At 40.4% G+C, this 15,437-nt stretch overlaps 1 protein-coding gene across 4 annotated transcripts in view; it reads right to left on the reverse strand.

Annotated features, from left to right (window-relative positions):
* Positions 1-15,437, reverse strand: part of scml4 (Scm polycomb group protein like 4) — a 51,957-nt gene that overhangs the window by 21,351 nt on the left and 15,169 nt on the right. For 3 of the 4 annotated variants that reach the window (XM_072678844.1, XM_072678837.1, XM_072678830.1), the window contains exon 3: positions 1,654-1,877. In XM_072678844.1, coding sequence (XP_072534945.1) covers positions 1,654-1,877 — 224 coding nt within the window. Of the gene's footprint in view, positions 1-1,653; positions 1,878-6,991; positions 7,130-15,437 lie in introns of those variants that run through there. The other variant, XM_072678853.1, reaches the window with a different exon arrangement.

Below are 15,437 nucleotides of genomic sequence, written 5' to 3' on the forward strand. Positions count from 1 at the left end.
CTATTTAAATAAATTAGGACAGTATATCACATAAACTTAAAAGCACATGATCTACAAGAGTCTGGTGAAGGTACTTACTGTATATAGCACTGGAAACTAATCAAGAAAAGCTAATGTTAATAGCATGCATATGCAGTGTGTAAGACAACAGCTATATTTTGGATCAAACTCATTTTTATTGGCTCATGGATGTTGGCAAAACCGGATATTGAGTGGAATTAAGTTTTGATACTCTATAGTTTAAAGGAAATTCAACCAGTCCCAAAAAAGAACTGAATCTCCATATCCACTTCCAGAGGTACACTTTTTAATACTGCAACCTGGCAAGTGATTCAAGTTTCCAGTTCCCTTTCCTAATACCTTGGTGCTCAGACCACTGGTATCAAAATTCTGGTATCATGACAACCCAATCTACCCATGATATTATGGTGCTTAGTCATTTCTTCAGCTGTCCAGTTCAATATGGCAACAATAACTCAAATGCCAACTGAACAATGACACAAGACAGCACCATTAAACACAACAACATATTAAAATTAGAACCTGGAGGAGTGCTTAGAATAAGCCATAAAGCCTTCAGAGCATTCTTCTTTAATTTTACTAACACACTTTCACACACTTACAGTCACGCTCACACCCAAACCATGCGAGTGTGTATCTCTTTAAATCAGCAGCGGTAGTAGGAGGCTTGCAGTCAGACACATGCAGCTAAAAATAACTTCCACTACAGCAGCAGACTGCAGATACATCAGTCATTGTGAAACCACACACACACACTATCCTTTTTTTCCCTAGCTCACTCTCTCACTCTCTCTCTCACACATACACACCCCTTTGAGTGGAAAACATGAATGTATTCCATCAAAAGTGTCTGGTTACTATCAGAAAACAGAACGAGGGGAATGGAAGCAGGGAAAAAGTGTGATCTCTATGAATCCACATAAGGCACACACTGAAGCTGATTCCTGGGACACACACACACTAGTTTTCATAGAGTGTGAAGAAGTGGGGCTAAACGTATTCATGTTTTGATGTTTCATGTTGCACTCAGCAGTAGACATTGTTAAGTAACATACAATTGAATCAGGTTAGGTCAATGTAGCATTAGCAGTCTTGCTAAAGGACCCTTATTGATAGAGGGTGGTGGTCTGGCCTGTATGGGGATTCAAACCCTACTGTGACACCGGGAGGGCAATGGTGTTACCCACTATGTTATAACGACTGCTACCCACTTAGGTTTCGCATATATAATATGCAGTGCCTGTAAAAATTATTCACCCCGTTTTCCTCTTTTACTGCTTTTAGGAATGGAAATATGGTTGATTATGGTCTCCAGTAGCTGTAGTATATAGACACCAGCCTGGAAGCTCCAGACACTGGTTAATCAGTACTCCTGGCTACAAAAACACCATGAAGACTGAAGAACACTCCACACAACTCTGAGAAAAGGTTATTGAAGAGTATGGCACATGTGTAAATCTGCCTAGAGCAGGTCGTCCTCACAAACTGAGTGACCATATAAGAAGGAGACTCGTGAGGAAGGTCACCATGACACCTATGACCTATGCTCCTAGGAGACAATACAAAAAAAATATATACTAGACTGTGACTGTGCTAATAGTTAGGATGTGTGTCCTGAATACACAAGCTCACCTTGAATCCAGGTTTTCTCCCTCTCTTTTTGGGCACTCTGATGGGTGGTAGGGATTCTGGGTAGTGGTTCTGGTACTCTGGGTGCCTTTTGAGTGGTGGGCGTCCCCTCTTGCGACCAGGGACTTTCCCAGTAGGGGGTGGGAGGAAGGATGGGCTAACTGCCGCAGGTGACTGCATCTCTCCACCCCCCGTCTGCCCAGACGGTGCAGGAATACTCATCAGACCTGGAGGCCAGAGAAACAGAGGGGGATTCAGAAAGCAGTGCTAACATCACATACTATAGCACACTATATCTATACCATATTGTCTCTTATTACAGTTTGGCAGTCGTGATGAGCAAAATCAAGGACTAAATGTGGACAGAAACTGACATTTAAATGTATACAAAGGACAGGGCACTGTATTTACAGCCAATACTGTTTAGAAGCACATCACAAGAAAAGAAAGGAAAGAAAATAGGGACTGCAATTAAGGCAAGACATGCTAGTGGACAGTCCCAGTCGAGACACATTTTAAACTGCACAACACTATGAGTGGAAAGTGCTAATTATATCCTCAGATTATATTATATACTCTGAGAAGCATACTGGGATGAATTTCAAATTGCCCACCCAGAATCAATATTAGGAATGCACAGTGATACGGGAATCATTCTGGTATCGGCAGATAAATGCTCATAAAAATGATAAGCATTGCATAGATGAGATAAGTGAGATTTGATTATTTGCCCATATTTGATGTGAAATGAACATTTTATTCACTGTACTCTGGTGGACCAGAATCTTTAGACGATACTGGGATACCGTGCTAAAATGTCCACATTTGATTACATTTACTGCATTTATATCCCTCTGCAAATAAGTGTTATATTTCTCCCTAATGCTAACCTGGGAAGGTGTAATTCCACTTTCTATTTTTTTTAATAAATGTTTATCTGCATCGGCCTGCATGTACGTGACTAATCATATATGGGCAATATTTTTATGTGGGTGCATTCCTACTTAAAAAGTATTACTAACTGCTGGTTTCAAATATTAAGTGCAAGAAATGATTTATTTAATTTAAAGTAATAAAATATTTAATTCCAAGTTTATTCCACTGGTGAAGAAGAGAGATGAGCAAATTTAATAAAAGCCAATTAAAAGTTCAGATTTCGATACACAGACTGTTAAAGAAAACGAAGACATTCCTAACGGCTTCATTGAGCGACGCCATAGATGAACCACTCTAAAGAACCATAAGATGTTAAAGGCTACATGTTAAAGGCTTAAAGTACCTTGAAATATTGTATAGGTACTATACCAAATTCTGCCTAGAACATTTACATTATGTGTAGAAACTTTAAAAAGGTTCCTTACACTGTTTACACACACACAAACAAATGAATATAATACAATCTGCAGTCTGTAACAAAAATTTTATGCTATACCCATGGTGTGCATAGAGGTATGCAATATGAAAATATTTTATTGGTATCGCTAAGCCAATGTTTCATCACAAAGAGCATAATTAGTCTAGATAAGGGTTCTCTGGCCAAGACAATAGTTCTGCAGAATACAGAACCATGACAAAGAACTATTTGAAAGCTTTTACAGTTGGTTAAACAGCTTTGGCTGGTTTAGTGTTCTTCATATACAAGAAAAGCTGCTCTTTATAGAACCCCTATAATAACAGCCTGAGATGGGTTCTATATCTTTGCTGTCCTGCACGTCTCTCCATTTTTGCCTTTTTTTGTTTTTCCTCATTTGAAGCTGGTTGTCCTTTATATTTGGTTATAATTTCATGATGAATGAACCAATAGAAATGCTCCAATATGACATGGAATAAAAACTTTTTTTACATTGACTTAACATTTTGGAGATACCAGTTACCAGGCAACAGCAATAATATGCTAGTATTGTTATGAGTCAAAGAATTCTGGCCCTGTACAGCCAATGTCACAAATGGACTTTACGGACACTATCTGGAGTTGCCCTTTCGCACATGTAGCGTACCGCCGGAGATTTTCCGTGTCAGACACATTCTCACTAGAGGAAATGTTCTGCTTGCTTCAGGCAAGGGACAGCGCCTGTGTAGCTCATGCATGAGGCACGGCATGTCCCACTGTGAATTCTCTGGAATTCTCTGCTCATGGGCTCACTTGGACATTACCTAGGGGTCTGTCAGGATAATGTCCGGGCAATGTGTTCACACATACTGCTCCTCCAGGCAGTGTCTGGAGAAGCTCAGGGTTACCAGGCATGTCTGAGAGGGGCTTATAAAACCCTTGTTGCATGGAGTGAAGCAAATTTTGATTAAACTTTAAAAACGTAGACTGCAGTTTTAATAATATGGTATAATCTGTGCATTTTGGCAGAGTATCAAAATTTAGTGATACATATTTGTGTGGAAATGTGTGAACATGAACTGTGATATAGCCTAATCGCCCTCTCCTAAGTGTACATCTTTGAATAGGTTGAAGCTGGGGAAGCTCTTAAATCTACAGCTAGTAACACGAATTACAAAAGGAAGCACTAAACCACATCTGAACTTCAGAGCCATCAGCTCACTCCAACCCCTCAAACCCACACCAAGAGTAAGTCTGCACAACCGCAGCACTGCAACCTGCAAGCTAGCTCCTCTGCAGCAAGGCATTTGCTTGTTTTTCTAGCAGAGTGCTTAAACAGACTAAGCACCTTACTCCATCATAAACAGGACTATTACTGTGTTCAGAGCGATACTCTCAGCATTCCATACACAGGAAAAGGCTCGATGCTCACCCAAATGTATGAATATGAATATGAAAACAGTAATGCTTAAAGCGTCTCATCTCCCCTCTTACGCACACGCACACACACACAAAACACACACCATCACTATCTCTGTCTGTGTACCCCCTCCCCCACCGCTAGCCTAGTTCCACCCTTCCCCCTCGAGCTGTGGTGCCTGGTCTCCGGATCAGGCCCTGATGGACGGCTTCTCTGCTCTTCTCCCTCGTTCCTCTCCTCCCCTCCCCACTATCTCCCTATTCCCCTATTTTGCTCCAAGCAGGTATTTCTCTCACAGTGCTGGGAAAGGTTAGACTGGGAACTAAAAAGGGACAGTGACCTACAAAACACTCTGGTTTCTTGTAAACCCATCCAAATGAGTTCTATGTAAGCCCAAGTCCAAATGGGTTGCACATCTACAAACAACACGCTCCTATGCATCATAATACACAAGTACTCTTCATTGTCATGTATTTTATTAAACTTGCTTGTTGGAAATGAGAGTAAATATATGCTGACACAGATGTGCAAATGTACACACACAGCTTATCTATTCCCTGTAGAGACATACTGCCAATACAGTAGGACGTTATCTCTTGAACAGATAAACATAAACCTATTGGCACCATACATAATGCCAGGCGTGGGCTAGAGGTGTTTAACCTGCCCCCACCCCCAGCATTGAGCAGTGGAAGAACTGTGTTCTCTGGAATGATGGATGGTGCTTCATCCAATACTTTTGAGATGAGTTGGGGATGTGGGGATGAGGAGGGGTGGTGATCATCTAACATCTTGACCTTACTAAGGCTCTTGTGGCTGAATGTAATCAAATCCTCACAGCAATGCACCTCCAAAATCTAGCGGAAAGTCTTCTTCCCTGGAAAGTACATTCACTTTTTTTTAACTTTAATTTTGGAAGAAACACTGCATGAACAGGTGTCCCAATACTTTTGTCTATTAAACAATTTTTATAGATTAAATTTATAAATTTTCAGGATAAATTTTTAAGTCATTTCAAAGCATTTCAATACGTCCATTCAGATTCCCTTTATGTTAAAAGGAGAAAACCTAGAGATAATGGAGACAGAAGGTTTTTGCCCATATATATATATATATATATATATATACACACACACACATATATATATATATATGTGTGTGTGTGTGCGTGTGTGTGTCTGTGTGTGCATGTATTTGATATTTAAAAGATATGACATACAGAATAAATAAATAATCTGTATTTATAATTCAGTTAAAACGATGGCAAATTGCAAAACTGACCAATAATATGATCAGCAATAAATTCATATAATAATAAATAATAACAATGACAAACAATAACTCAAACATTCAGTAGAAACATGTTCATAATGCTCAGTTTCGCTGTGTCTGGGATAGGTAGGGCATGATTACAAGCTACGGTAAATTTGTAAATATCCATACATGTACATGTACTGCACAAACACACACACATGACATAAACACAGAAAACATGACACCGCGCTGCATCCTGGCACACTGCTATTTGCAAATTCTCAAATTTGGCAATCCAAGCAGAACTGTGTAGAGACAAAGACACAGTGGCACTGCTAAGCCAAGGACTGATGAGTGTTTAGAGGATCCTCCACGTCCTCCTCCAGTGTGCATGCTGCCCGCTTTAAAACAAACTCCAAATGTTTCATTCACAAGATAGACGCCAGATGTGCTGAATCAATCAGCTATAGAAGCAATAGGAGCCAACAGTCTTAAATAAAACTCACTGATATGAAACACAGCCTTTGAGACACTAGCAACCTTCACTTTCACTTTAACAACCTTCTGATTCACCTCTCCCACTTCACCTCTTCACAACTCTACCACTGTGAACCTCTCTTTCTCCTTCTATCAGTCATTTCTCCATCTCCAGCTCTCGTTCCCATTTTCTTACTCTCTACATCTTTCCCTCTCTTTGCCATTTTTGATCACTTTTCCACTCTTGTCTGCCTCATTTATTCTTGCTGTCCCACTCCCACTCCTTTTTTCCAATTCACGTCTATTGAATCCTTCTATCAATATCCCATCACTCTCATTTATCTCGTCCACTCCGTCCTCCTCTCCTCCCCATTCCATCACTGTCCCCTTCTGCCACTCTCCAGATCCCTTTCTCCCATTCTCCGTCCATCACTGTCCATCATTCTCCATCTCCCTCTACTTCTCTCTCTCTATGTCTCTCTCTCTCTCTCTCTCTCTCTCTCTCGGTAATGTACAGTATTGCGCATGCTCGACGTTAAATGCTCGGCTGCCCCCGAGGGAGGCGACTTTTCATTCTGATGGCACAAATTTCGTGCCCAATAAAATCTCCTCCAGCGAACCGCACGACCACGCGAATTCCCGTCAGTTCACGCGCACACACACACACACACACACACACACAGCGAAATCCGACACGACACTCATATACACACACGCGTGTGTGTGTGTTTATGAGCAGTGTGTGTGTGCTGTTGCGCTGCGTGACGCGGTTTCCTTCCTCCTCTCCTTAAATAAACCGTACACACTGAATGGCCGCAGAGCGCAGGCTAACCCGGCTCTCGTCTTTCGGACGCACGTACCGGCCCGTGTCCGCCGCTCCGCTGCTTCCGCGTCCCTCTCTGACCGGCCCTCGCGCTGAGCTCGCGATAGAAAAAAATCCCGGCAACCCCGAGACGAGGCAGCACCGCGCGCGCTCTCGACGACTGCCGCGCGCCACGCAGCCGACACGCGCACTAACCGCCCCCCACCTCCTCGCCTCCTCCTCCTCCTCCTCCTCCACCACCCGCCTTCCACTGCTTCCCCCCTGCGGTCGTCATGGCAACTGGGTTCCTAACATCCTCCCACCGAAAGCGGCTCGCGCTGCTGCGGAGCTGCCGGTCTCAAGACCCCCCAAAATAAAAAAGGCAATTTTAAAAGAAACTGCCTGTTTTCCCAAGTGGTGTGAAACCTGATTAATCTGCCCCCCCCCCCCCCACACACACACACACACCTCCCTCAAAAAGGCATTTCAGCAACCGAATTTAACCCAAAGTTCACTACACCGCAGCATATCATTAAAAAATACATAGCTACATTTTAACGGCGAAATCCTTTGTTTATTAAATTTGTAAAACACAAATAAAACCATTTTAATTACTACTCAAAAACCAGTTCTAGACGTAATGCTAACAATGCTAAAATACTGCTAAATGCATTTAGGCACTACTTGTCCTCACGATGCCCTCTATTTCAACCTTTGCCTTAAGTCTATATATTTTAAATTACATTTAAAATTCAAATCTACCGTAAAACAGTGTGTCCGTCATCATTTTTATGTTGTGTAGCTTTCAGAGGCATTAAACTCCTCAGACGTCCCCACCGCAGCGAGCCGTGTCTCTTGAACGGAGCATGTCACACCAACTCCGAATTACTCTGTGTACATCTTAATTAGCTCAGTAGTCATTCGTTTTAATAAATCAATAAATCTATTTAGACAACAGACACTTATTTGTCTTTAAAATATTTTTAAAAATATTATAAAAAATTTAAATTGATGTAAAATGCTGCTTACACACCAAAAGCACGCAGTTAGTGCATTTCCTGGAACACGGTCTAAAAGCTAGCATTTGCTCCCGCTAATCCGGCCCCGTTAATGAACCCTGCGGTTTACTTCCTAATCTCCACACTGCATGCTGGATAGATCGGTGTGTATCACGCATTTCTGATTAGGGGAGCACTGCCCCTGCAATAAATCAGCCAGCATGTCGCAGTAATACTAACTATTTTATTTTTTTTGTAAGGGGTGATTTTGAATAGGGGGGAGCAACAGTACAATGCTCTAAGTACGGACGTTAATGTACTAGTCTGAAAGTCTGCACCGGCTGCAGATGAATCCCCAGCGGAGAGCAGCTGTCCACTGCAGACCCAGCACGCCGGACTGCCCTCACTGTAATAAAACCAAGCCTTCATCACCACCGCACTCCCAACAGCAGCGCTATTTATTACAGGCACTATTCATCTCTAGCACTTACTCTAAACCAGAGGGATGTGAACCGAGAGTGGAGTCATATACCAACAGGCCTGCTGTAATCATGTTGGACCTTAGACACTTACCATGCCAGCGTCCCCCTGCATGATAAAACATTTATTTATTTTTTATAATAATAATAACTATTAAAAACAAAAAACACATACATTCACAAGCTGTTGAGCCTTAGTAACACTCTCCAAACTGCACCAGTTTCACAATACTGTAATTCTTGGATTATTACATGATCATTCCACTACTGGATTACAATAAATGATCAGTCATAATTATATTAAATAAATAAATAAGTAAATCTTTATAAAGTGCTCTTACTGAACAGGTGTGCAGAAGATATGATCTTAAAGGGTACTGGTTTTTGTCTCTGGGAGCTGCCAAAGTGCAGTGTTTGTGATGGACCGACAGCCAAAAAGACAACATATTTGTTATTAAAACATAAAGAAAATATGAATTATCGAAGTTATTTAGTACAAAAATATGTTCTCATGGGTTTAGCTTTCGCCTGTGGGCCAATCTTCTGGTCAGTCCTGGTCTAGGCTATGAGCTGTGAGACTGGCCTTTGCTCCATTCCCTCCATGCACTTGAAGAGGAACATGATTTATAGAAAGTGCCACACTGATGCAACATCTATCAGGGCAAGTGATATATCACTGTCTCACACGCACTTTTCTTTAGCAAAATAAATGGGTTAATACACAAAAATATTTTTTTATACAATTTGAAAATAATTTATAAGCTTTCAAAATAAAAGTCTAACAATGATCCTAAAGAGAACCTAAAGCTCAGTAAACAAAATGACAGCTAATTATTTAAATGTGTAGCTCCAGTAATAAGGCTGTAGCTTTTTTCCTCTGGTTGTTCTACATGTCTTTTTACATGATTATTTATGTTTTTTTGCCTTTATTATGTTCTATATATATATATATATATATATATATATATATATATATATATATATATATATATATATTATTTAAGTTTTTTGTAGCTATTTTCCAAGTAAGAGACTGGCAAGAAAATGGTATGCTGTGAAACTTTACCAGTATTTACATGTTGCGTCAAACTCTTTAATTTAAAAGCTAAAGTGGAAAAATAAATTCTTCCATGATATCAGGGATAAACCCTTTAAACTCTACAGTACTCAGCTGTATTCTCCAGCATCCCATGAAAGGGTTACAGCTGCAGACAGAGGTGGGTGGGGAGGGGGGCAATAAATTACCTCTTCCCTTTTTTTCCACACCACCATCCTCCAGCTACAGAAAGACCACAAGCGCTGCAACACTCATGCAGCTGTTTTTCCGAACAGAACCATGCACACACACGCATACACACACGCACACACACACACACACACACACACACACACACACATATATATATATATATATATATATATATATATATATATATATATATATATATATATACATATATATATATATATATATATATATATATATATATATATATTCCCTGCAGCTTCTTCCACATAAACACTCTCCCTCTCACACAGGCCTGGCCATGACCTCCCAGCGGGACCCTTGCCTTTGACAAACTGCTTCCAGGTCAACTGAAGGTCAGACTAGTGGTCTGAACTGTGCATGCACACACACACACACACACACACAAACACACACCTCAAAACAAAGAGGTGAGTTCAAGTTCACTGTCCTTTGTCTCTGAGTCTTAGTATTGTGGAAATAAAAGCAATTGAACAAATGTTCTCATTCAGCTGGTGCAACATATGAAAGGCCTGTGGCATCAGAACATCCTGTGAATTGATCCTAATAAAGCACATGACGCTTCCATAGTGCTGTACATGCAAAAACATGGAACTGACTTGTGCAAATGCTACTGTCAGGTGAAAAATAAAATACTCCCTCTTTGAATTCTATGGTTTTAAAAAAAATCGAATAAAACCTCAGATGAACAACACCACCCAACAGATTCCACAGTGCCATTACTTATTCAACAAAAATGAAGCCAAAAGCAAAGGCAGTGTGTAAAAAATTAAGAACACCCTTGCTGCTTCCATAGGAATTAAGAGGGTAAGTAGCAGCCAAGTGTTGCTAATCAAACGCCCGTGATTTATTGATCACCAGCAAGTGTGACCACCTCTATTAAAGCAGAGGGTCTGGCAGTTTGCTGGTTTGGAGCATTTAAGTCTATGTTAACACCATGTCAAGGAGGAAAGACATCAGCAATGATCTTAGAGAAGAAATTGTTGCTGCCTATCAATCTGGGAAGGGTCATTACGCCATTTCCAAACAATTTAAAGTTTGTCATTTTACAGAAAGAAAGATTATTCACAAGTGAAAAAATTCAAGACAGCTGACAATCTTCCCAGAAGTTTAGGCCGTGCAACACTTAGGGAAACTGCAACAACCCCAAGAGCTACATTTCAGACTCTACAGGCCTCATTTAGCATGTTTAATGTTGAGGTTCATGACAGTTCAGTTAGAAAAAGACTGAACAAGCATGGCTTGTCAACCCGGAAACACAGTGGTGGAGGGGTTATGTGTTGCAGCCGAAGGACCTGGGCACCTTGCAGTCGTGGAGTTGACAATTAACTCTGTATACCAAAGTATTCCAGAGCCAAATGTGAGTCCATCTATCCAGCAGTTAAAGCTTAACCGAAATTGGGTCATGCAACAGGACAATGACCCCAAGCACAGCAGCAAATCTGCAAAAGAGTGTTTGGGAAAAAATAGAATCAATGTTTTGCAATGGCCCAGACAAAGTCCAGACCTCAACTCAACTGAAATGCTGTGGTGGGACCTTAAGTCTTAATAAAGGAATGCCCACAAAGCTTTATAAGCTGAAGCAATTTTGTAAAGAACAGTGGGCCGGAATTTGTCCAGAACGGTGTGCGAGACTGATAGTCAATCAGAAAACCATTACATCAACGTATTGCTGCTAAAGGTGGTTCAACAGCTATTGATTTGTGGGGTGTACTTCGCTTTTCCACAAATGGCTTTTCCATTTTGGCTTCATTTTTTCTAAATAAACAATGGCACAGTGGATTTTAAGACCCTTTAAGGACCAGCTGTTTTGTTTTTTATTATTATATCCTGATACATAAAACCATAGAATTCAAATTCTTTTTTTTTTTTTCATTACTGTATGCTTTTAATGTTTAATATAAATGTCATGGGATGTATGTCATATTTTGAGATTTTGGATTTGTGTGTTAACATTTGATGTTTTAGCATGTCTCGGAGGTGAGACCCAAGAACAAGCCTTAGTCTAAGGCTTTTTTTCCAGCCTTAGTTGGACGATAAAGTCTATTCTATTCTGTTCTATCATGCAATGCCCACTGAATTGACCTATTTGTACCCAAAGTCTCAGCTCTGAAAGAATGTCATGATTAAAGGTGATATGTGCACTTTAAATCCAGTCAAATAAAGAAGAAGGAATTTGCTAGAGGGGCAGAATTGAATTTTGGAATTGGAATTTGGGTGGATTATGCTTTGTGGCTCTCTAAAATGTAGAGTCAGGAATGATAGATGACAGTGTTAAAAGGGAGGTGACAGGTGGTGGAGGGTTGTGCAGACTTGTTGTATACATGTGAACAAGGTAGAGATGGAATTAACAGGACATTCGATTAGGGATGCTAAAATGTCATTATTTCATAGCTCTCTTTATTATCTGTTGTACTTAAAATTAGATATGTTTCACATTACTCTACTGTGTTGAGTTGAATCTACATTTCAACTGAGTTGAATCTACATTTCAACTGAGTTGAATCTACATTTTCCGCATAGAAAAAATTCCGAGACCAGTCTTATAAAAGCGAGCCCATTCTACACAAAAATAAAAAAAACACCAAGGCACAGGAGACGCCACATACAGAACTACAAAGCTACACAATGTGACATGTGAGTTTTCTCTCTCACACACACACACCTCAACCGCAAAAAAAAAGAAAGGAAAGAAAATCAAATAGGTCATCAGCAAGATCGATAACCCACAAAGGGTTGCCATGACAACAGCCCTCGCCAATAAAAAAACAAAAGGCTGAGAGCGAGGGAGAGATACTGTTAGCCGGAGAAAAAAGCATATCATTTCTATCTGTCCAGCACGACCCAGCGCTGTCATTCAGCCACTATATAGTAGATTTAGCGTTCGGGCTTATCAAGACCGGAGCATTGCTTTCACAAAAATTAATTTCATATAAGTCTCATAAAAACGCACAGGAAGAAAACTTTCACAAGCAGCTTCAGCAACCACATCAATAACTCGAGGTTCTGATCTTTGCACGAGAATACTGTATTCTTTGCTTCTTTGCTTCAGGCCCTAAGCAAAACATGACTTGCGGGGCTTTCCTTCACTAAAACAACATCTACGTCCTTCAACTGAATGTTAACGTTAAACTTTTACACACACGCTATTGATAGATTAACTTACTTAAATGAGTTACTGATGAAAACCTTTGAAACTGAGCTTGAGGCAAAGTCCTCGCTAACAGCTCACCTCACGATTAATGCTCATGTTGGCAAGTCCACTCTGTGACTAGGCAAAGGTGTTTGTGAGTCCGGCTGTATTGGCTACCTATACTGAACATTCATGCTGACAACCAACCACCACATCTAATGTTAGTAAACTGGCGGTAAGCTCTGTTCAAATTTGCCACCCTAGCTCCTCAGTGTTTCCATCTACACTCATTGCATTTAGCTGACCTTCTTATCAAGAGTGACTTACGTGGTTACTTGTAGAACAGAGGTTGGCCAATGTAGCGTTAGGAGTCGTGCCCAAGGACTCCTTATTGATGTAGTGCAGCATTATCACCCAGACCAACGAACCCCAGTCTGCCACATGGCGTGACAGCTTACTGGCAGGTAGTGGTGTTATCGGTTGCACCACATCAACCAACTTCTAGTCAACGTTTTTTGACTATACTGCATTATTTGTGGTGTTGTAGTCACAATACCATGAGTGCACTATGGAGCTGTTTCAGATTCCCACATGAAAGTTTGCAGGCATTTTCTTTTATATATTGTTACTATAGCTATGTTTTATGAGCAACAATGCATGAGTGATGTCAAACCAAAAGGTGCTATTTTTCTGTTGGGCAGGTATAAGGTATCTCATTTTTATGGTGTTCATAGTTATGTGGTCAATATAGCTAGCTACTTAAGCAGCTACGTTATGTATTAGTTCAACGCTTATGTTAGTAGGTGTAAGATAACTAGCAACTACTTTGTTACCTTACTTAAGTAGAGATTTTGGTTATCTATACTTTACTGGAGTAATTATTTTTTAGACAACTTTTTACTTCTACTCCTCACATTTTCACTCAATTATCTGTACTTTCTACGCTTTTTAAAAATAGCCTCGTTACTGCTATTTCATTTCCGTTTGTTTTCATTCCCAATCCAGATAAATCACGCCATCCGGAAACTCACCATTCATACCATTCTGACACCCTATTGGTTTGTAAGCAAGCCATCGCACCTGCACACCACGTCACACTCCAGCAAGCACATAGCAGACCTATGTAGCCTAGTATGAATATTTTTTTTGAGGAGGTGGGGTAGTGCACTATAGGCCCCTGTGGTGTGGCCTAAGCTTTTGACATTTGTTTTCCTTATATTACTTTTAGTTTTCTACTTTAAGTTGTTTTAAAACCAGTACTTTTACACTTTTACTTGAGTTGATACTTTAAACCCTAGTATCTCCCCTTCTTCTGAGCAATGAGTGTCAATAAGACTTTTTTGGCCTATATTGGCTCTCAATGGGATGTTTTAAAAATGAGGTCATTTAGATAGCTAGTATATTTGCGTTTATTTGCATTTATGAGAGCTTCCTCCACTTCTTCCACACCTTCGAAACCTTTAAAAAGCACCCTCCCTGCTGCGTTATGCACGTCTCTCCAATGCTGTCTGTAGCGAGTTTGTGCTACAGTAGTTTTAGTTGGATTTTTTTTCTTCTACAAAATCACCTAGTCCAGCTCTAAATGTGTGATACACCACATAGCTATTTGCATCCTGATGTCTCATCTCACATTCAGCACACCATCCTGCCACATCTACAGCTGCTACACTGTTGCACTGTTGTGGGGGCCCAGTCACACTTTGACAAAGAGCTCAGACCTACTCAGGTACCCTGCACTCTTAAAAAATCTAAAAGACTAATCTAATAAATAACGAAAAAATGCAGACATCGTTCTTGACACAGGAGAATCTTGGCAGGTTGGGTCTCCACAGATGTGCCCACAGATCCCAAAACTATAAAGAGCTAACGGCACAAATCGGGCAGGGCGTGCAGGCAGTTTTTGAATGCTAGGCTTATTCAATAAAGCATGAATGCCATTTTGAGCCAAATATTTTTGGTTATTTGTAAATGTATAAGTGGTAGGCCTGTGAAAATGAAGTTGCTTATTAATAGCATAAATTTTTTGGAACATAGTTGATGCACTTCTCTAGTTTAAGCCGTCAAACCATCTGTCATAGTGTGGGCTGAAGCCCAACTGCCTGTGTGCTGTATGTAGCCATTTTTGCACCAAAAAACCCTCACCTACACAGCCCCCTCCCTCAAAAAAAAAACAATAAAATAAATTGTACTAAAACAATTAAATATTTCACAGATTTATACAAATTTTCAAAGATTTCATGATGTATTGCAACTAAAGAATCTAATGATTGTGAGTTCAGAGACGTACACTGCTACAAACAGCAGAGAGCAGTCTAAAGTCACAACCATAGATTCACACAGATGGGCCTTTGCCTGGTCAGCACGGCAGCTATTCAGCACTGTAAAGTGTGTGTCGTTAGACTATTTTAAATGAGCTGTGCCAGTCTCCTGCCCAGCTGACCACTCCCTGTTCCAGTTTTATTTTTAATTTTCCAACGCCATATGGCAGAGGACGAGAGCCAATAAATCAAAAGTTAATTAAACGCATAGATTCATCTTCAGCGGCAACTCAATCATCTCAAGCCAATTACCACTGCTGGAGGAGACGGACAGCACAGGACTGACAACTACCATATGTGTGTGTGTGT

Source organism: Salminus brasiliensis, chromosome 1 (assembly GCF_030463535.1).
Source record: "Salminus brasiliensis chromosome 1, fSalBra1.hap2, whole genome shotgun sequence".
Classification (NCBI taxonomy): domain Eukaryota; kingdom Metazoa; phylum Chordata; class Actinopteri; order Characiformes; family Bryconidae; genus Salminus; species Salminus brasiliensis.